This window comes from Gymnoscopelus braueri, assembly GCF_963280865.1.
Source record: "Gymnoscopelus braueri genome assembly, chromosome: 20".
In the NCBI taxonomy this organism is placed as follows: domain Eukaryota; kingdom Metazoa; phylum Chordata; class Actinopteri; order Myctophiformes; family Myctophidae; genus Gymnoscopelus; species Gymnoscopelus braueri.
In genome coordinates this window covers 9,671,156-9,695,285 of record NC_137622.1, presented here as the reverse complement: position 1 = coordinate 9,695,285, position 24,130 = coordinate 9,671,156, and the positions used below count along the sequence as shown (strand labels likewise).

General features: G+C 42.3%; 1 protein-coding gene across 1 annotated transcript; it reads left to right on the top strand.

Annotated features, from left to right (window-relative positions):
• Positions 1-12,247: 12,247 nt before the first annotated feature.
• On the top strand, positions 12,248-21,731 carry tbx22 (T-box transcription factor 22; the record flags this gene model as incomplete). Its single annotated transcript, XM_080415726.1, has 6 exons — positions 12,248-12,349; positions 12,919-13,093; positions 17,805-17,969; positions 20,652-20,716; positions 21,006-21,091; positions 21,178-21,731. Exons 1-6 carry the CDS (start codon positions 12,252-12,254, stop codon positions 21,729-21,731), a joined length of 1,143 nt encoding a protein of 380 aa, XP_080271852.1. The 5' UTR covers positions 12,248-12,251.
• Positions 21,732-24,130: the final 2,399 nt, after the last annotated feature.

Below are 24,130 nucleotides of genomic sequence, written 5' to 3'. Positions count from 1 at the left end.
CACACTCAGACAGACAGACAGACAGACGGAGGAGAAGAGAGATGAGATGAGGAGAGAGGAGAGATGAGGAGAGGAGAGGAGAGGAGAGAGGAGAGGTGACAAGTAAACCCCTCTTGATTCTTCAGATGAGGAGGAGAGGAGAGGAGAGGAGAGGAGAGGAGAGGAGAGGAGAGGAGAGGAGAGGAGAGGAGAGGAGAGGAGAGGAGAGGCAGAGTCTGACTCTCATTATCAATTACGGCTGTTTTTGTTTCTCTCACCGCAACCATTAAACCACAGAGTCACTGGCAGAGAGAGAGAGAGAGAGAGAGAGAGAGAGAGAGAGAAGAGAGAGAGAGAGAGAGAGAGAGAGGAGAGAGAGAGAGAGAGAGAGAGAGAGAGAGAGAGAGAGACACAGAGGGAGGGAGGGAGGGGAGGGAGGGAGGGAAGGAGGGAGAGACAGAGAGAGAGTGAGTGAGAGAGAGATTGAGAGGGAGAGATTGAGAGGGAGTTGGGGAGAACAGAGAAGGAACAGATAAATAAAAAAGAAAGACAGGACTGAGAGAGGGAGTGAGAAGGGAAAGAAAGGGAGAGTGAAAGGGAGAGTGGGAGTAATGACGGGAAAAGGAGAGAAAGAATTTAGAGAGAAGCATACAGAGAGAGAGAGAAACAAATGGAGGGAGAGAGAGGGAACGGGAGGTAATTTTCATCAAAAGGAATTAGTTATCCAAACAAGTGAGATAGATGTGCAGAACGACCGCACTCACACTGATCTGAGGACAGATGAAGATATATATGTGTTTAATAGGAAGAGTGTGAATAGATGGGGTGAGAGACACACAGAGAGAGAGAGAGAGAGAGAGGGGGGATAATTCACAACACACTTGTGGTGCGAGCCTGCAGCCTGGCAGGGACCCTCCTCTCCTCGTCTCCTCCTCTCCTCTTCCCCTCATCCTCCATTACCCAGCAGCCGTCTGAGGGGGAAGGAGCCAGGGAGGGGCCGGGTGCCATGGCACATGAGGCATTAAATCTCCCCTCACTGTGGTGGGCAGGGGCTGGGTGTGGGTGGCTGTGCCAGGCTCCGTGCCCGCACTGCTCACATCACTGCACCAGACCTGAACCAGAGCCACATGCTCTGAGAGAGAGAGAGAGAGAGAGAGAGAGAGAGAGAGAGAGAGAGAGAGAGAGAGAGAGAGAGAGAGAGAGAGAGAGAGAGAGAGAGAGAGAGAGAGATGGGGAAGGGGAAGGGGAGAGAGGGTGAGGCAGAAAGTGGGAAAAGGGGGCAGAGAGAGAAGGGCAAAGACAAGATAGAGTGAGAAGGGAAAGAGGGGGGAGAAAGATAGAGGGCGAGAGAGTGAAGAGACTATGGGAGAAATATAGATAAAGAGTGGGAGAGGGGGAGAGAGGGAGAAGATAGGTAAAGAGAGAGTGGGAGAAAGAGGGAGAGAGAGGGAGGGAGAGAAAGATGAAGATATGATCCAATTAGTTTCATATTTTTTTTCGAAGTGTTTCCAACTCCACTGCATCTCCGCCAGATGTTCCTCATATCAACACAGTCTTATCAGCAGACATTACAGTGACATCAGTATTAGACTGGAACCATGCTAGTGAGCACAAAGAGCTTTTTGGACGCACTTCAACGGCCAATCACAGCACCAAGACTAAATTGGGTGTGACTTCCAATTGGCTACTACGCTCAATTAGCTCCAAGTCTGGCAGTGATGTGATTGGCTGCCCACTGACTCACCCAGCAGTTCAAGTTCAATAGGGTTTATAGTGTAATTTACTTTCATCCACAGGTGTAACAACATAAACCATGTGTACTCTAACCACTACTGTAGCTTATGGAGCAAATACATACAGTACATAAAGAAACAATAACAATAAATCGGACAAACTGTGGCACAACACACCATTGGGGGACTTAAAGGTAGGGTAAGGGATTTTCTTTGGTTAAAAAATAAGTGTTAAATAGCTGTATATTCTGATAGTACTCATTGCTATAGAGTGTTTGTTCAGTAACAGGAATGTCCATGTCTCTCCAGCTCTTTATTAAACAGGTCGTGATACCAACTTTACCCAATCAGGATAGAGAACTCAGACAGGATACAGATTAAAGGCGAATTTTGGACCACGGTTTTCCTACCTTTTCTATGGTGTTATGATATCCTAGGATGATTGGTACAGTAGAAAAATGTCATAACTCCATCCCGGGTCCGCCACGGCTAAATATGTGCGCCAATATCATATTTTGATAGCTTTTTTTTTGTGTTTTTTTTCCAATCTCGAGATTTCAATCTTGTCTAGCGAGACTTCCGGTGGGGCGCATTCAAGGCAATCACATTGCATAGTGTTCTGTTACTATGAACGTCAGATCTCACCAAAAAACAGCAAAAAAAACCTATCAAAATACGCGATCTAGTGCAAGGCCTATGGGCGCACGTTTTTAGCTGTGGCGGACCCGGGATGGAGTTATGAAATGTTTCTACTGTACCATTCATCCTAGGATATCATAACATCATAGAAAAGGTAAGAAAAACGTGGTCCAAAATTCCCCTTTAAACAAGTGAAATTGGAAGTGTTGACATGACAAAATTGGAACTGGAACACTATAAAAAAAATAAGCTGATAAATGGGTACTCTCTCTCCAGATTGGCTGACATTTTGCAACCCAACTGAAAAAGTATTTTCTGTTTATTAAAGAGCTGGATAGATAGGCAGACACCTATTACTGAACACTCTATATAGCAATGATTACTATCAGACTATAGTGCTTTAACCTTAAAACAAAAAAACGTTTTGTTTAAACCAAAACCTTTAACCACTTCAACCCTATGCTTGGTTGACCGTAGTCCATCAGGGCTCTATACGAGCTTATAGATCTGCTATTTTCAGCGAAAGATTTCCCCAGAATAAGGATGCTGGGGTTTAAGTGGTTAAAGCAGCCGGTAGCATGGAGCTGATGACATGCAGGGTCAGAGGAATTTGTCACTCTGTAATTGGTCCTGTTAGGTTTTCCTCTCAGCATGCTCTGCTGTCCACTAGAGCCTGATTTATACTTTGTTGTTCGACTGTGTCACACGCGGAAAATAGCCTGCACTATTAACCTGAAAAAGTACACAGCAGTAGTCAAAATAGTATCACTATTAATAGTATATCGTCGGTGTCCAGGACGAACCAGCTAACTCCATTTTCATCTTCTTTTTTTTTTTTTTATAAATCAACGCTATTGAACACCCTTTACGTCTGTGTAAAAAATCTAAACATTTGAACCAATGAAAAGTATTAAAAAGCGCCTCTGACGAAAACTCCCAACTCCATTGGATCCTCAAACTGTCCGTCAAAAACAAACAACTCCCCCCTCTCCTCTCCAGTGCTGCCTTTTCACAGCATGAGGTAGAGCGTGCTGCGCAGTGAACGAGGAGGAGGACCTCCTCGTTCACTCCCCGTAGTATGTTAAAACTATGCAGTGTACCTGTTTATCAAACTTAGCACTGACGCTAATGTTATGAAAACAAGTAATTATATTTCTAAAATCTATGAAGTGTTTAATGAGGAGAGCAATGTGACAAGAAGAAAGGCGTTCGTAGCATTTCTGCCACGCTAGTTCTACTACTGTACCTCTTTGCAGAAGTTATTGTAATATTTAAAGTCCTGTTTATTATTGTAGGCCTATATAATAAGTGTCATGAAGCATCAGGGCATTGATTCACACGTTGTTGTGATGCATTGTGAGCTTGGAGATCCATTGTTAGCTTTTGGGAATCTGTACGCTTTTGAAACCTCTCCCTCAGCAGCGAGTGGAGCTATTGTTGTTTGGACACCTAACTCCATTTCAGCTTGATTTCTGCTCGTCTGAAACTACTAACTCCACTTGCGCTGGGTAAAGTGTTGATTTACCCGCGATTTGGGTAAAGTGTTGATAATATAATGACACATGCAAGTATCTGACAATATATAAAGTCACTATACCAACTTTGATGAGGCAGTATTGCTTTGTTTTAAAAATATAAGGTTTTCTTCATTTCCTGAAAAACGAATATTTAGTTTTTTCGTTTCCTGAACAATGAGCGTTTTGGAGTTAGCAGGTTCGCGCTGGACAGCAGAGATATATAAGTAAGTAACAAGGAAGTAGAAGTACTATGAATTGTAGTAGAATAAGAGTATAATAGTAATGATAGTAGTATACAAAGTAAAATCCTGAGTGTTCATTAAAAGGTGCTATAAGTGATATGCTTTGGTTTAAACTAAAAGTATTTTGTCAAAAGATTAAAGCACTATATTCTGATGACCCCCCAAAATAAAAACAATCATATTTGAACTGGGAACCCCCCGACATAATCATATTTGAACTGGGGACCCCCCAAAATAATCATATTTGAACTGGGGACCCCCCACCCTGACAATCACTTGAAATTGTAGGAGTTGAGGCTTTACATTTAGTTTGACTCTGTTCCATAGATAATTACTGTAAAAATAGCCGATCTACACAACGCCTTATAGTGTATGTTGGTTTGTTTACTGAGTGAGAAAACTAATCATTTGGGGACCCCCCTGGGGGTCCTGACCCACAGTTTGATAACCACTGCAATAGAGTTTTTGTTCAGTAACAGGGGTCTCATGGCTCTCCAGCTCTTTAGTAAACAGAAAATACATTTTCAGAACCCTGGTTAAAACAACAGGATAAACATTTCACTGCACATACTTGAGTGAGTGGCAAGTGAAAATGTTCAATACTGTTTGCCATTAACCACTTCATAGTCAAGAATCAACTTTGTTGTTGCATCACAGGTTTAAGGGTAAAGGAGAGGGTGAAATTCATTTTTGCCCAAGCTCCATCATTTTGTAGTTTTCAGAAAGGGAGAAGAAGGGGAGGAGGGACAGGGAGAGCAAGGAGACAAATCAAACAGTAAAGAAACAAATGTAAAAAAAAAAAAAAAGATATCTACACATAGGTCTACACACATAATACCAGCAGATACAGTATGTACATGGGTTTAAACATAAGGTGCAAAAGTGGTAACACATCGGTAGGTCCACATGCAGCAGGTATGTACAGTATATACATGAGATTAGACATTAAAAAAGTATCAACGCATGCAGGTCCACATAGAATGGTTGTCCACACAGGGCAGAAACTTCCCACGTAATAATTCACATGGCAGATCCACTGGGAAAGACAAGTCTGCATAGAGGAACAGATCCACATGAAGGGAGGAAGAAGTTTCAAGGAAAGCTTCCAGTTGACAGGCCAGCCTGGTGACAGGCGGTGATCAGGCCTTGTTCAACAGTCTGATGGTAGCCTAGCTAATCTCTCAAGAACAGATTCAGGGTGCTGTTTTTCCTTTTTATTTGACGATGGGTTCCCAGATTGGATGGTAGCTGCTGCTGCTTTCAATCTGCCATCCCCATATTGGTAAAAAAACATAAAATATAAAAGAATTTAAATTTTCTTAAAAAATGAATAAATACAAATCTAAAGGAGCAAAAATAGCCGATCTACAAGCTCACAATGCATAAAGCAATGCGACAGTTATGAACTTGTAGATTATCTATTTTAGGTATATTCGCGTATATCCTACAATGAAGTATATGTAGGGCTTAAGTGGTTAAGATTCATGAACAAACAGTAAATCACTGGTTTCACTCTAGAGGATGGATCAGAAACGATTAGCACCATCATCTCTGTCTCAGTAATGACTGCACAGCCATGGGCCACCCTGGCCGCGCGTGCACACCATGCTTCCATTCATTCATGAGCAGCAGAGCCCTGTGAGCTTCAGTAGGCTAACATTAAGTGTTTATAAAGTTATATATCGGGACACTAAGAGCTCCAGGCTTCTCTGTGGACTGGAGGGCTGCTGCGAGTTTGACGCTTGGCAGCGAATGGGCATCCGCTCTGGCAGCACATGCCCAGAATAACCTTCACATGCACACATACACATGCACACACAGAGACTCACACACAGTATACCAACAGCTCGGCATCAGAATTCAACTTAAAACAAACCATCAGGGGGACGTCACATCCACTCAGCCCCGAGCAACAGACAGCCAGCCCTCTTTATAAACACACACGCACGCGCGCATGTGCGCATGCATGCACGGACAAACTCTCATACACCCACACACACGCACACAGCTCTGGGAGCACGGCTGGACATGATTACTCTTTGGGCACCAGCCTGCAGCAGTGCAGCTCCAAACACACGTGCACTGTGCACACACCGCGCGCGCACACACACACACACACACACACACACACACACACGCACGCACGCACACACACACACACACACACACACACACACACACACACACACACACACACACACACACACACACACACACACACACACACACACACACACACACACACACACACACACACACACACACACACACACACACACACACACACACACACACACACACACACACACACACACACACACACACACACGCCGAACTGCCAATCATCAACTCAAGAGGAAAAACCAATGACACAGTGAACAGACCAGGAACTTGAATGGAAACATAGAAAACCTGATTTTTAATTCATGAAGCCATATTGTATAACATATGGCGTTGTCAGCTACTTTAACATGAACAGAATTAGAGGTGGTAAACTAAATCCACAATTAACGAGTGCATGATGGCACTCCATCCATTTCACTTTCTCTGGCAATTCAGCACCGTGACGTTTCATCTGGGATCCAGTGATTGGCCAATAATCATTAATTAGTGGTTGGACACGCCCAGACATGCAGCGCGTGTGAGAGGAACCCCTTTAAAGCTGAAAATGACCGGAAAACCGTAATTGCAAATTATCATCAAACTTCCGAACTGATGGAAACCTGAGGCCCGCGCTAAATTGGATTTGAGTTTCGTGTTTCCGCCAAAGCGCGCACACTGTGGCTTAATAAGAGGAAACACCTGTGTGCCAAACAAGCCCCGAATCAGACAAATCCAGATTTGTGTTGGATTTAAGAATCATAAAACAAACGAATACAAGGGCTTCCTGTTTGGTTTATGAGAGCTACATCACTTCTCTGCACGGTTATCACTCATGTGACAGCCACATAATCCAATAAACCAAGACTTATGACCCCACTGTCCAAAACTACAGGGGCAAATAAGCGCACAAATTACTGATGTCCACTCTTTGCGCGCGTGGAAAACATTTTAGGCTTTTCCAAATTCCTTTAGAATGGTGGTTTTTTTTTTTCTTTCTTCTTTTCTTTCAATTTCGGAGAAAGACATTTGTATCACTGCAGTCAGAGCTCAGCTTTTTGCAGTTGTTGTCGGTTGGAAACCTCATGTCTGTTAGATGTTACTTTTCAGGATTCCAATTCAAAATGAGCAAAAATAGCGAACTTTTCAGTGACCCTGTAGTATGAATAAGTAGGGCATTCATTTACAAAAAAACATTAAAAAGTTCAAATGTGGAGATATGAGGTTTCTGCCATGCACAGCAGCGAAATATAGGAAGAGACAGGCGTTCATTTTTTTGCGCCGAGCTTTTATCCTCCAGTTTTTTTTAAAAACAGACCAGGCGTCTGTTGCACTGATGCACTTTGTCACAGTAATCTATTGAAAGAAAACAACAATTTGGAAACGAATAAACATCTCAGGCGAGGTCCCTAAACAACAGATTCTGATGACAGAAGAGAGCATATGATTCCAGTCGGTCATACTTTCTCGGGTTTCCTTCAGCCCCGTGTTTGTCAGCCCGCCGCCCCGGAGGTTTCCATCAGGGGCCAAACCAAGCGCGCCGTAAACACCACTCTCATTTGTTTTCTCTTCAGATGCAATTATATCGTTGTGATTAAAAAACATTTTTAATAAGCCTCCGCTCCGGACTTTTATTTGTGTAAAACGGATCCATTTCATGTCGAAGCGGTAATGTAATAATCCCGAGCTGTCATTACCAGGCCGCGTTATTATAAGAACCAGACTGGGTGAGCACCGGGCACCCCGCAACACCGGGGAGGGGGAAACGGGAGACGGGGGAGAGCGTTTTACGGAAAAGTCTTCAAATTAATATAGGAAATGTTAGCTTCGACCGAAAAGGAACGCGTTTCATGGAGATATTATATTGTGTGTTCCAGATGGTCCGGGTTAAAACGGAGCCAAATATTTGTGCCTCGACTTTCCTCAACCCCTCGCCCTCTACTTTTTCTAGCGTAGGCCTATAGAGTTTTAAATAGATAACCTAACGTAGGCTATACCTAAATGTGGAAAACACGCAGGTCTGTCAAACAGCTTTGCTTCTGCTGAACTGATAGCCTATAATTGAGTTAAAATGAAGACCCTTAAAACTGAGCCAATTTACAAAATTAAAGAAATAACAAAATAACTTCAAGATTAATGTTTTTGGAAAAGTCTTCCAGTTTTATAAACTCATTAAATTATTATTTTTTCTGTTGTATCTCATTTTATTCGGAGTAAATCTGATGGAGATATTTTGATTTGGAAGTTCAGAAGTAAGTTTGGAAGTAAAGTAGGCTAAAGTAGCCTATAGCTATGTTTGAATTGAAACAACAGAATTATTTTTTTCTGTTTGGCTAAAATAAGTCTCAACAACAACAGCAGCAATGACCAACAGAGTTACATAACTTAGGCTGAAAGATGACGCATTATCTTGAAGATCTGTTCTTGTCGGCAAGCGACAGGTTGTAAGCATAAGAATAAGATAGTGTGCTCCCTGGCTGTTTCTGGATGCTGTGGGACTTCTGGTATGATGAAGTGGGCCTTTTAGGGAGGAATGCCCGTTTCTCTCTGCCTCCCTCCCTCTCAGTGTGCGTCACAGAGAACAAGTCCTCTTGGAGAGAGAGAGAGAGAGAGAGAGAGAGAGAGAGAGAGAGAGAGAGAGAGAGAGAGAGAGAGAGAGAGAGAGAGTGTGTGTGCGCGCGCGCGAGAGAGAGAGAGCCAAGAGAGAGAGAGAAAGAGAGCCGAGAAAGTGAAATATTATATTTAGGAGGAAGAGGAGGGAGAGAGAGAGAGAGAGAGAGAGAGAGAGAGAGAGAGAGAGAGAGAGAGAGAGAGAGAGAGAGAGAGAGAGAGAGGGATACCAGCGGAAATATCACAGGGACGCGTCAACAATCAAGGCTGTGGGTGAAGACACGCGTCTGGACAGTGGAGACAGTGGAGAGACATGGGGACGCACCACCGCCGGGGCAATTAGCGCTTGTTTCCGATACGCGCCCCATGTTGGGATGAGGTGATGAGGTGGGACGGCGGAGCTGAGAGAGAGAGTTCGGACGGAGACGCAGAGAGGAGCGCTAAGATGCAGGGTCTGAGCTCCCGGGCCCACGCGTTCTCCGTGGAGGCGCTGGTCGGTCAGCCCTGCAAGAGGGTGAAGGTGTCCTCTACTAGGGACGGACAGGACAGCACCAGGTCCCCGGGAGACACCAGGTCCCCGGGAGACACCGGCAGCGACAGCAGCACTTTGACCAGCGAGACGGAGGAGAACGGTGGGTGGACATTTACTGGATACAGCGTAGGTGGGCACCTCGATGTAAAATTGGTTATTTTGTCCAGTATAGTATAAAGTAAGTATAAAGTAGACATGATGTGAACATGCACGGTACATCATTATAATAATAGTAATAATAGTAATAATAGTAATAATAGTAATAATAATAATAATACTAATAATGTAAATATATACATGATGTGAACATGGTACATCATTATCAGACTTAATTTTATACTTCAACTTCTTGTTTATGCCCCAAAATGACTGGATATACAGGTTTTGTAGCAATTTGTAGAAATTGTAGAAATATTAGACCTTAATTGGCGAATGTTTAAACATGTTCTAATTTACTTTCTTTACTTTACTTAAAAACATTTTCCAAATATTATATATTTTTTTAAACATACTGTATTGGACAAAATAGATAATTTTACATCGAGGTACCCAGATGCCCCTAGTGCCCACCTTTCCTGTTACCATTTTATTTTTGGGCACCGCTAGTGTGACAGTGGTGACTATATACGCAAGAACGAAATGTGCATCATGTCAAGATAAATTGAAGGAGTGCAGAGTGTTGATGACACTGCTTTACGCGCAGTTTTTGCTTTGTTTTGTGCCCGAAAGTTTTATGCACAAACTTGGAAAGAAAATAGCCTACAAATAGGCATACATAATAGAATGAAAAGCTCTGAAGTTTAACAATTAATTATGTTTAAAAATATGGGTTAATAGGTTAGATTCGGCTAATATGGCCTGCTAGTCTAAATACGACATTTAACAAATAGCCTAAATATTGCCTATAATATGGCTTCCAAATATTATTATAATAATAATATTTTGGTACTTGCTATTAATAAAAAAAATACCATACACTTATAAATGGACCTTAAAGTAAATGACAGCTATTGGTTATGCCTTTTTTTATTCCACAATCATAACCTTTTGACTGCAGCAGAAACTCATTTTCAACTCATCTCATGTAGGCTTATTATTATTATTATTATTATTATTTCATGTATTTACCTTATTCTTTTAGGCCCGCATCAGGACTATCCGGTCAGGTTGAGAAAGAAAGCCAGTACAGCCCTGAAGAGTCCCGAAGACAGCGGCTCTGACTCGGGCAGCAGAGACCCGCGCAGAGCCGGGGACGGAGAGCTGAGGAGGCCGGGGGACGGTGACTGTTGCCCGGTTAAAGACGGCGCAGATGTCCGGGTGGAGCTGCAGGGTCATGAGCTGTGGACCAGATTCTATGAGATCGGGACCGAGATGATCATCACCAAGGCTGGCAGGTAGGCTACAGAACATGTTGTTGTTGTAGGCCTGTACCTGTGGTTCTCAACCTTTTCAGGCCGTGACCCCACAAAATAATTATATTTGAACTGGGGACCCCCCAGATAAATATTGTGAAAATAGCTCACAACGCCTCGCAACGCGAGGAGTTGTAAGCTTGTAGGTCGGCTATTTTCTAATGTTTTGCCTCATATATCATTTGACAATTTGGCCAATGTTTGACCATTTTGTATAGTAGGCCTATAGTTTGTTGATTACCGTTGACGCTGTAATGCTATTTTCTTTAGGTATTAAAAAGGTCTTAAAAGTCCTTAAATTGTCACTTCACTGTCATCTGGGGACCCTCCCACCAAAAAAAAAAAAATCATGTGGGGACCCTCTGGGGGTCCCGACCCACAGGTTGAGAACCACTGGCCTATACAACCAACAGAAAGAGAACGTGACCAAATAATCAAATATAGTAGCAAATCAGAAAATTGATATTGTCTATGATTTGCCGAGGCCAGTGTTGGCTGCAGGTGGGGTTATACATCAAAATTAGATTTTTAAATAATTGAAACATATACATATACTGTACCCTATGGAGTTGTTGATTCATGTGCACATCGTGGAACATAACAATATGCTAAAGCCTATATACTCAATAAAATGTGATGAATGAAAATAATCTTTTTCAATAATCATGATTATTGGTTTAAATGCACTGAACTTTACATCGACAGACCTCTGCTGTATAATTATGTGACCGTTCACTGTTGATTGCCTCAAAAAATATATTGAAATAGATCTATATATCCTGTAAATACACCTTATTAAACATAATTGCACCATCCACATGCTAGAATGACCACAGTGCAGTATTGGACTCATATTTCGTCTTGTAAATATATCTGCCAGGGCTTTATATGCATGGAGCCAATAAAGTAGCCTACATATCGCTTATAGGCCTATAGCCTGCTGTCGTCGGATTTCTTGGTATTTTTATTCGTTTCGTTTCGATTCATTATGTTTGTGATATGTGTAATGATGTGCTTGTGATATTGAGCTGTAGCAGTGGCTCCCCAAACCTTTTAGCTTGAGACCCAAAAGAGAAATTAGACTGGGACCCAAACTAGGGAAAATAGCAGATGTAAGCTCACAATGCGTTGCTTGTGAGCTTGTAGATCGGCTATATTTTCACTACTTATTTATTTTCCCATAATTAATGGATTTTTCAAATTCATGGAATTCTCTTGAAAAACGTTTGAATTCGTTTTTAAAACAAATTGTGAATTTTAAATTAAATTTAAAACAAAATAAAGGGGTATTTACAGTTGCGACTTGCGACCCATACAAATTGGGCCGCGACGGACATATGGGTCCCGACCCACTGTTTGGGAAACAGTGAGCTATAAGTCAATGTGTTGAAAATACTCGGGTTCTCTGATTGCATCTCCAATAAATATCTTACATTGGTGACTATATATTCTTTTCTCATTTGACTTTGGCTTATATCTTCAGGAGAATGTTTCCGTCGGTGCGCGTCAAGGTGCGTAATCTGGACCCATGCCAGCAGTATTACATCGCCATGGATGTCATGCCTGTGGACTCCAAACGATACAGGTGTGCATGCCTGCATGCATGCATGTGTGCATGCTGAGTGTGTGCGTGTGGGTGTGCGTGCGTGCGTGTGTGTGTGTGTGCAGTAATGGAAAAACGTATAAGTATCAATCCTGCAATGTAGAAATAACTTACTCTGTTACAAGTAAAAGTCCAGAATTCAAAATTTACTTGAGTAAAAGTACAAAAGTATTGGCATCAAAATATACTTAAAGTACCAAAAGTAAAAGTACTCATTATGCAGAATATCCCATTGCACACATTTTAAAGTAATACATTGTATTAATATATTTTGAAAATAGCAGATCTACAAGCTCACAATGCATCACATTGTGATGCATTGTGAGTAGATCAGCTATTTTCAAATGTCCGAAATGTATATACGGCTGAAGTGGTTAATGTACCTATGTAAGTACCTGTGTAAGTAACTATAGTAACTCAAGTTTTCAAATAATTGTAGTGGAGTAAAAGTACAGCAAATTGTAAATACTGAAGAAAGTAAACATACCTCAAATGTGTTAAGTACTGTACCTGAGTACACGTACTTAGTTACTTTCCCCCACTGTATACAGGTACGTGTACCACAGCTCCCAGTGGATGGTGGCAGGGAACACGGACCACTCGTGCATCTCCCCGCGGCTCTACGTGCACGCGGACTCCCCGTGCGCGGGGGAGACGTGGATGCGACAGGTCATCAGCTTCGACAGGGTCAAACTCACCAACAACGAGATGGACGACAAGGGTCACGTATGTCAACATTGATTGATTGATTGATTGATTGATTGAACACTTTCAATTTAATTTCTGGTGATAGGCTTGGACTCAACATATTCAAACTTCAATCATCTTGTTTTATGCTTTTTTCTTTTATAAAAGATAAATTCACATTGAGGATTTTACCCTGTTAATGAGACAATTTATGATAATAACAATCCTTTTTCTGATTGATATTGCACTTTTCCACAAACAAACGTTAATAAAGTAAAAGTTTTATGTTGGTCATTAAAAGCAAATTAATACAAAGCCTTCATTTGTTATCATTGAAAATATAGACCAAAAAGGTGTAGGTTGAAGCCTTAGCTTTTTGTGCCTATGCTATATACCCTTTTAATAGGTGATTTACACAACATAAATACATAACACATTAAATACAATATAAGATTCATGAAAATGTAAAATAAAACTAGAATACAAAATCTATCGCTAACATTTTGTCAGAGAAGTAGAATAGAGGTATTACAAGGAAGATGAAAAAAAAGACAATAAAAAATAAACAACTAGATAACAGCCAATTTACATTTGAACATTTGTTTGGAGTTAAATTAACTCAGGATTTTACTGTACAGGTTTAAAAGATGAGACCTGGTTTAGACTGAGCTCCTGCAATGTGTTCATGGGAGCCAGTAACTTTAACCACGAAAACATTTTGTTTAAAAAAATTGTTTAATACATAGAAAAATCCTGAGTGTTATATTTAACTCTGAGAGTGTAAAATGGACCGCTTATGGGTCCATTTGCTCACTCTCAGAGTGAAATTGATACTCAGGATTTCACGGTGTTTAAATGAGGTACTTGTGTAGGCAATCATTCTAGTTTAGAAGAGTTTAGTCACATGCTATGCTGCATACTTCAGACTTATTTTCAAATAAAACCTGAAACTAAATGCTATATAAGACAGACTACAATACTTATTTTTTTTACAAAGCTGATGTAGGTTAAAAAACAAAAAGAAAACAATAGAGTTTCAGAGGGGTCAACATGCACCAAACACTATAAGCTAAAGAGTTAGACCTCTAGTCCAGTGTTTCTCAAACTGTGTGGGTCAGTCGCTCCCCAAAGGATTTGGGGTCCCCAGATGATTAGCTTAATGTGCAACATTGCTTTCTCACTCAACAGTAATCAAACCAACATACAGCATGAGTGTATACAGGGTATCTGCACATTTCTAAACTGACAATTTATGGACCTTTAAGACCTTTTTAATACCTCTAAAATGAAACAGGCAAAAATTGTGAAAATAGACGATCTACATTACAAGCTTGCACATTGGCTATTTTCTCAATATTTATCTGTGTAACCGAGTTAAACAAAATGTAATGTCTCAACTCCTACAATTCCAGCTTGTCGGAGTGGGGGCCCAATTCAAATATAATTATTTTGGGGGGTCGCGGCCTGAAAAGGTTGAGAACCACTGCTCTAGTCAGCAGAAAAATAAAAGGTTTTATCAGTGCAACACTGAGAAACTGCTGTGTTTCTGTTGCACGGTAGAATGAGCAACCAAACATCCTAAACACACACACACACACTGTCCAGCCACTATAATCTGCAATGGAACGGATGAGTCCACTGTGAACAGATGTGAGGACAGCATCACCACAAAAAGCACCCAAACAAGAAAAACATTGGCTTGCAGCATGAATTCCTCTTCAACTGCACCATAAAACGCATCTGTGTCATTTTAAGATTTCTTTGGCTATTCAAAAATAGCAGATATAGAAGCTCATAACGCGGCACCGAGTGCCGCTTGTAGATCTGCAATTTAAAAACAAATCTTAAACATTTTTGCAAATCTTTGAATATATTTTTTAAAGCGAACATTTGTAACTCAAATCTTTGCTTCTGGGGGAGTCCCTGGAACAAAATATTTCGAGATGGGGGGTCCGTGGCCAAATACATAACATTTTGGGGGTCCTTGACATGAAGAGGTTTGAGAACCACTGTTAGGATTTAGAAGACATTTGTAGAATCCCCAGAAGCAAAGATTTGAGTAAAAAAAAAATGCTTTAAAAAATATTCAAAAGATTTGCACAAAGTTTCACAGTAAAAAATAAAAAAGCACAGAGTGCCGCGCTGCAAGCTTGTAGATCTGCAAATTTTTAATAGCCAAAGAAATCTTAAAATGACACAGATGCTTTCCCGGTTTGAATGGGTTAATGTAACTCTGAAGAGTGTCTTGAGTTAAATCAACACTGAGGATTGTGTAATTTACTGCATTGTTTTGAGAAAACTGTTGTGGGGAGTAACTGTAATGTAATGATTTTAGGATGTATGAAGATTGACTGCATTCTGTGTGAGCGTGATGTTGTCGAGTCTTAAAGTTGGCATCTCATTGTTTATTGTTTGCTTTAATGTGACAAAAGCACTTTGAGAAAACAACTAAGTGAGGGTTATTGTTATCATGTTTGTAAAATGAATACCGATTAAGAATGACGGTTTGCAACAGATCTGGTTCAAATACCGAACAAGATTGAGCAGATTAAGTTTGTAGTCATCATTCTTATGACAGATGGCTAACATCATCTAATGTTAGTTGTGTGGTGATCACGACGCATTCTCACAGGCTCCAGTGAGCATTTGACCATATTCAATATTTTACATGTTACTACACCGTTACAGTATATTGTTTCTAAAGGAACACTTAACCTATTTTCAACCTTATCATCACATAATACTCACTAATTCTCATTATAACACGGCACAATTTATGTCTTCTCACTGTGTCTCAGTGGTGGGCTACAGACAGTTCATCGTCAATGCGGAATCCAAGCTAATAACTACAGTCTTTCTCTTCCTTGAAAGTTAGTATGGTGAAACAGAAAGCCATTGCTATTGCATTCATTTGAAAAAAAAAGTTTTTTGAAATTTGTTTTTCAAATCTGTACCGATGATGTCACTGGTAGGCAGGATTCTGAACTGGCCACAGACAGCCCACCTCTCAGACGCAAAGCGAGTAGACAGAAATGGTGCCATCTTATAATGAACATTAGGATTAGTAAGGAAGGACCAAGATAGGTGGAAAATGGGTGAAGTGGTCCTTAAATATTTACTGGACTAAACGGAAGTCATCTGGCATAATATGGCTTTTTTCTTATACAACATGGTTGAGATATGAAGGTAAAGCTGTCCATTCTGCTGTACTGTATGATGGACCAGTAATGACTTCACAAATGCATCACTTGATGACTTGAATATTGTTGCTGTCGGACAGAAACCTTGTATCCACATTCATCTTTCCGGTATTTTTTTGTTGTAAATTAATGCCCTATTTCATCATACAAGAGTATCGCACAAAATATACTATATTTTACAAAAGTACAAAAGTAGTGAAAATAGCCGATACAAGCTCACAACGGTGTGACGCGTTGTGAGCTTGTAGATCAGCTATGTTCACCATTTCACAATGTTTTTTAAAATAATATTAAAAAAGGAATGGTTTTGGGTATACAGGGTTTTCACTCGACAGCAACGATATTAGATTTGGAGCATTAATGAACATTCATTGTGATGAAGAAAGCATGACACGTTCATTGAAACTGGACCCAAATGTGACGCCTAAGGGTGAATTGAAAGACCCATGAGGGTCCAAATGGATACATATCCCTTCTGACCCCGACAGGTCAATTTGGGTCAGTTTGTGACTTCTCAAAAGTTATATTAACACCTACACATCTCAGTGTGTGTGTAGGCACACTTCTGGATTTGACAGTCACGTAGAAATGGACCCAAGCGGTCCTGTACGGGTCCAAAGGGATCCGTAACAATTATGGACACTTATGGGTCCATTTATTACCCTTACAGTTGCTTTTTCGTTCCATTGCTACTCTGGCTGTGATCCATAACCTTTACATCCTGATTCGAACCCAAATAAGACCAATTTTCAACCGCTCTCCGCAGACAGAATCCCCGCTTGGCCAGAGGGGAGATATTTGGGCCTATGAGCTTCTGGCAGCACTTCTTGTCAACCAGTAGGTGTCCTATACCTGACACCAGGGTCGGCAGTAAATATCCCAAAGGAAGAGTATAGGAGACCACCTCCAACCACTGCAGATGTACTAGTTCTATAGTATTAACCCATTCAATGCAGGAACGTGGTTTTATACATTGGGCTTTTCAAAAATAGCAGATATACAAGCTCGTACGTGCTTGTAGATCTGCAATTGTTTTGAAAAATCGTGAAAGTTTGAATACATATGTTTTTTAAAGTGAAAATGTTTAACTCAAATATTTGCTTCTGGGGATTGTACAAATGTCTTCTAAATCCTAACAGTAAAAAAAGGGGGAAAAAAACGTATGTTGCTATAATATCAGTGGTTCTCAAAGCTTTTTCATGTCAAGGACCCCCAAAATGATATGTATTTGTCCGCAGACCCCCCCCCCCCCCATCTCAAAATATTTTGTTCCAGGGAGGGACCCCCAGAAGCAAATATTTGAGTAAAAAATGTATAAATATATTCAAAGATTTGCACACATTTTCACGATTTGTTTAAAAATATATAGCAAATCTACAAGCTCGCATATCTGCTTGTATATCTGCTATTTTTGAATAGCCAAAGAAATTGAAAGTGACACGGACGCTTTCACATTACAATAAGTTCCGGAATACGGCTTTAAATCAACACTCAGTAGTGTGTACAGTATACCTCAGGGTGGGAATAACACCTTGTCATTCTCTCTCCAGGTCATCCTTCAGTCCATGCACAAGTACAAGCCACGGGTTCACGTCATCCGCCACGACCCGCGCATGGACCTGTCCCAGATCCAGTCCCTGCCGGCTGAGGGGGTCCACAGCTTCTCCTTCCCGGAGACAGAGTTCACCACCGTCACCGCCTATCAGAACCAACAGGTAAAGCCTGATTTGCACCAATAATATAATAGATGAGACACAGGATCATTTGAACAATTACGGTTCCTTAACGATTCCTTTAAACGGTCCGATTCCTTAAAGGGCAAGACCACTTCGGTAGAGGTTTAACTTAAAGTTGATTTTACTATTTGAATATCCGGGGTTTCTTTCTAATAAAAATGGCAAAATCAACAGGAAGTTAACATTTTTTATAAAAAAAAACACAATCAGTACTGGGTTTGGTGATGCTCTATATGGTCTGAATCAGCTTTGTTTGCGTTTGTTTATGTGCTAAAAGAGTGACTTTGAGAGCTGTTTCAGCGTACAATGTAAGTCAATGAGGAGCATATTTTGAATTATCAATTTCTGGAGCAATTCTTTTTTATTTCTTGTCCACCTTTGGAGTTACACCATGGCAAGGTAACTACACAACCCAAACCTCTACCAAAGTGGTCTTGCCCTTTGGTCCGTTTAACGAGTCCTATTTAAAAAAAGAAAATCTATATAATGTTGGCCTTCATTATAATTTTTGATAAACACAAATGCAATCATACATACAGTATTGCATAGATATTATTGTAGTGGTTCTCAAAGTGAGTTCCAGGGACCCTCTGGGTTACTTGAGGGGGTTCCAATTGGACCCTTACTGGTCTGTAACTCTGAGTGTGTACAAATGTAACCAAATGGACCTCTACGGGTCCATTTGGTTCCATTTGTACACGGTCAGAGTTATGGTGGTCCTTGAAATTAAAAGGTTTGAGATTCACTAGTATTGTAATTGTATAGCAGACGTGAAGTCCACATACTAGCTCTGACAGTGTGATAAACCGGTTCTGGAAACGGTTCCAAATGTGATACCGGTTCTGATTCCTCAATGTTGGATCTGGTTCCTCCAGTTCCGAATCCCAACCCTAGTAAAGCCTGATTTACACACCGATAATAGCCGATCTACAAGCTGAGACGAGAGACACCGTCATACGACAGAGTATGAACTAAGCATAACCGTCCACAGTGAAGCTGTGATGGTTAGATACAGGTAAAACCATCTTTTAATGTAACACTTACAGATCCATTTGGGTCCACTTTACACTCTCCAAGTTAAATTAACAGATTTTACTGTGTAGATATAAACATTGGATTTGGATGTTAGGATCTGGAGACTGCACACACTAAACAAAAATGGTGTTTAATAGCACTAAAAGTGGATCTTTGGCTAAAGGTGCTCATTTAGGGTTACATGCCTAATTGGGCAATTTTTTACTTCATGCGGGCTGAATCAGTTGTGCCCACACTAACTTACCGCTGCGTTTGTGCATGCTGGTATGCACACGTGCACATTGCATTAATGAATTAATTTCTCTCATGTGTCACAGTCTCTGCTATAACTATAACGTTTGACTTTACACATTTTGATTCTTATGAAGAAGATTAGTAATACTTACCAGTATTAACTTGTCATAGGTCAAAGAAAGGCTGCATGAAACTTGTGATGGGAATAAAATACAGTCTAGCAGCTGTACTGTAGAAGTACCTTTGACAAATGGTGCTACAGTATATAGAACCATTAGAGGTGTCTAAACTAAGGTGAAGAACAATTACAGTACCTCTAAAGAACGATAAAGGGGCTGAACAGGTTCTTTGTGCAGCAGAAGTTCTATATAGCACCTCAACCACCCCAAAAACCTAGTACGAACTACTCTACTGAATAACCACCATTTTTGTGTGTGCAGTATGTCATGACTTGTTCAAGTCTTAATGTATTGCAACTATTAGTGAGGTTTGTTGTGCGTCTGGTTAGTTGCTTGTATGAGTTGTTGTTTTTTGTTACCCCAAAATAAAAAACGATTAATAATAGCTGTAACAGAGTTTCTAATTTCACATTGTGAAGTGCTCTCCATCCAGAAAGCTGATCTCCGGTGGTTTTCAGCAACTTAATGGTGCAAAGCCTCCAACACTCTCTCAGTGTATTTATTTTATGATGATGATTCTGTCACTAAACACGGACTGGTGTGACCTCACGTTGGAGGGGGAAAAAAAGGTTTTAATCTCCAGCTCGTGAAAGTGTTGAGGGTGACTTCGCTGTGGTCTTGGCTAAATCGTAAATTACGTTTGGCCTGACCGAGATCTCTCTGCTGGTTGCTGAGGTTTCAGAAAGAGAGCGAAGCAGAGAGTGGAGAGAGAGTGGAGAGAGAGTGAGAGAGAGAGTGAGTGAGTGAGTGAGAGAGAAAGCGTGTGTGTGTGTGTGTGTGTGTGTGTGTGTGTGTGTGTGTGTGTGTGTGTGTACGGGGTAGCTGACCCCACTGTTGGCAGCCATTGCTTCAGTAACAGAGCCCTCTCGAGGGACTGGCAGCTCTTTTCATCAGGGTCCGGTTTACGACCAGTGAACGTATTATTACTGAAACGCAGTAACGGCCTGTGACTCGGGCTGACTGCGGGACTCCACGGCCATTAAAAGCACCATATAAAAGTCGGAGGCCCGAGCCCCAGCTCCAAGAACCCTGTTTGACATGGCTGCCCGCCCTGGGTGCTGCTGGGAGATGTAGTCCCCGAGGGAAGAGGTCTGCTGCCCCACGTGCTCCCATAAAGCTGAGCTCATTGTTAGCTTTACAGGTCACTGGTTGACAAGCTCTTTCTAAAGCCATGTCTGTCCCTCTCTCTCTCCTTCCCTCTCCCCCTGGCCAGATAACCAAGCTGAAGATCGACAGGAACCCGTTCGCCAAGGGCTTCAGAGACCCGGGGAGGAATAGGTACATAGAACCAGGCCTCGGTGCACTTCAACACTTCTCACACTACAGTGAAAGACCCCGAAGGGATTTAAGATTCAAGTTGGGGAAATTTGATCAGCCATAAAACCTTCAACTGAGGCTGAACTGCGTGGTGCATAATTTCACACTTCTCAGAAGCAATGTTTTACATTTTTAATTACTGACATTTTATTTGGGTGGTGTGTGTGTGTGTGTGTGTGTGTGTGTGTGTGTGTGTGTGTGTGTGTGTGCGTGTGCGTGTGCGTGTGTGTGTGCGTGTGTGTGTGTGTAGGGGGGTATTAGATGGACTGTTGGAATCGTACCCATGGAGAAGTCCTCTCAGCTTGGACTTTAAGCCGTTCACCCTGCAGCTTCAAGGTACTGTGCTGCAACTCCCGCTGGTTCGAGGACAAAGCAGTGGTTCACACATCTTTGTGATTAAAGGTTGTTTCGTCTCTCCACAGCGACCCCGGGTTCACCGACCAGCATCACCTCCTCTCTGAAGGGTTTTCTCCCTGTCTCCTCTCCTTCGCCTCATCACCCGTTCTCCCTCTCATCGCTCTCGTGCCAGGACGCCGGTCTGCACGCCCTCGGCTTCCCACTCTACGGCAAAACCTCCGCCATCTCCCCCCTGACCAGCAGAGCCTACTCCTCCTCCTTGTTGGGAGCAGACAGATTGAGGGGCTTACCTCCCCTCTCCCCGCTGACTGACCTCTCGTTTCTATCGGCGCTGCCGGGAAAGAAAGGCCCCCAGTGCAGGGGCCCGTGTCTCCAGGGGCCTGTGGGGACCTCCCCGTGCCTCATTCCCCTGCACGGCCCCCTCGGCCCTCGGGGGCCCAGTTCATCCCTTCTCCCTCATCTCGCCGAGGCGGCCGGCCCGTACTGTCTCTATCGCTACGCCCTCCCCCTGAGCCCCCACCTCGCGGCGCTGTCCCGTCACGCGAAGCTGGTGGAGGACACCGCGGACTGTCTCCTCCGCCCGCCTCCGTGGCACCCGACCACCAACCACTGCCTCTGACAGCTCGACCACGCTGCCAGGGTCCCTCCGGTACGCTTGAACTCACCAGTACCCGCAGCCAAAACTAATGTCCCCCACTCACAATGAAACAAATGACTGATTGCCTCTGAACGGAACTAAAGCCAGCTCAGAGGAGTCCCCTGCTGGTGATGAGCAGAGAGCTGTGAGAGTGGGGATACATGTTGTTTTGAAAAAAAAACGTGAGGACATGTGTTGGGCTGAACAAACGCTGCCTTAGACCAATCCGGAAGCCTTGTTGTTAGCAACTCCTCTCCACTAAGCGCCCGCATGAGCGAAGCCAACAGGCTTACGAGGGAAAAGAAATGAACAAATGGACACGTGGAGCCTCTCTCCAGCTTCACAGACCAACAGCCCTTTTGCCACTTCACAGGATGTGAAGGCGTTAACCAAAGAGCACCGGCTATACGATCTGAGGTATGTGATGACAAGAGACATTATGAATCGGAGCATTGTCGATAGACTCACCGCTGGTGTCAAGAAAGCTATTTTTTATATATTTTTTTAACTCTTTGTTCAGTTGATACGATGCTAATCAAAGCGATAAGTTCTTTTACGTGCATATTTTGTATTGAAAAGTGAAAGAGAAGACATTTTTACATGATGAATTCATATTAATATACTGTACATTGTATTTCTAAGTAAAGAAACAAAACAATACTATGTGCATTGTTGTATCAGACAAAGTTATTTTGAAAGATGTTCATCCATGTACTGATGAAACAAACAAATCAACTTCTGTGTACCTCAGGGAATCCTGGAGCTTACACTTAATTCCTATTATATCGTCAGTGTGAATTCACATACTGTACAATGGACTGTTTTATTGAGTAGAGCTTGAGCCATAATGGAATGGAGCCATTATCAATTTTAAAACTGTTCAATCAATATAGCTGCTTTTTTTTTACAGTGTGGCTCTGCCAGAGACTAGCCGTCTATGAGAGGGTTGGTGTGTGTGTGTGGTGTGTGTGTGTGTGTGTGTGTGTGTGTGTGTGTGTGTGTGTGTGTGTGTGTGTGTGTGTGTGTGTGTGTGTGTGTGTGTGTGTGTGTGTGTGTGTGTGTGTGTGTGTGTGTGTGTGTGTGTGTGTGCGTGCGTGCGTGTGCGCGTGTGTGTGTGTGTGTCCGTCTGTCTGTCTGTGTGTTTGTACGGAGCTAAGCTCGCAAACTGCTGGACCAATCAGCACCAAATTCCTAGTGCACACTGCCAGTAGGTCACAGAGGTACCTCCACTAATTTTCTTTTCACACATGTTTTATATCTTATCTTAATTATTTCACTTTAATTCTATAATCGAAGTCTATGGGGCTCAGATTGGACTGAACCCTTGCCCGACTTTGGAGTAATGCATCATAGATACGTCATAGATGACTGACACTGCAGGCACAAAGTCCAAATACACACACACACACACACACACACACACACACACACACACACACACACACACACACACACACACACACACACACACACACACACACACACACACACACACACACACACACACACACACACACACACACACACACACACGCGTTCATATGTGGGTCTTGAGATCCACATGATTCAATTTCTGTTTTAAAGTTCTTGCCGCTGAAAAGAACACAACATTCTCCACCTACATTGCGTCAATACATCTGCCGATATTTAAGTCTCCATTGAACCAGAAAGAATCACAGACTGTGCTCAGAACAGAAAACACAAATGAAGACACTCGCGTATCTAATGACGTTAGACCCGGCAGATTAAACAGCAAACAGCAGAAGAAAAAAAGAAAGAAAGTTTGAAGCCTCACGTCGGCCCATATATAGACTGACCAGCCGGTGAACCGTGGTGGGTTCTGGTGCCGCGTGCCTCAGGTTGTACGGGCCTGACAGAGCCCTGAACTCAGCTCAGCCCCGGTGTCAGGGCTGGCCACCACTCTCTGATAACATGAGCTCATCAGGTCTGTATGATGTGAGGGCGAGCAGCCCCGTCTGCCAGGATCCACACAGCCCCTTTCCATTACTACATTTTATTTCCAATAATGGGACTAATCAGAGACGCATGGAGGTGAAATGGTTACGCTACGCAGGCCTTTATTGAGCACAGCCCCCAAAAACAGTAACTGGGAGTCGGTATATATATATACGGTACATGTGTGTCTACTAATGTGGGCTACAGTGGCGCTATATGTCCAGGAGTCATCGTTGTGACACTGTTGTAGGATCAACAGCACGTTAAGTGATGTCTTAAAAGGCCCATTGTTTTTCAGCATACCGTGAACAGACATGCAGATCAGGTCTAGAAAGTCCCCCAGGGTTGTCTTTAACCACTTAAACCCTATATACTAAGTTGACCGGAGTCCCCCAGGGGTCTATACTACCCCCCCCCCCCTCTTT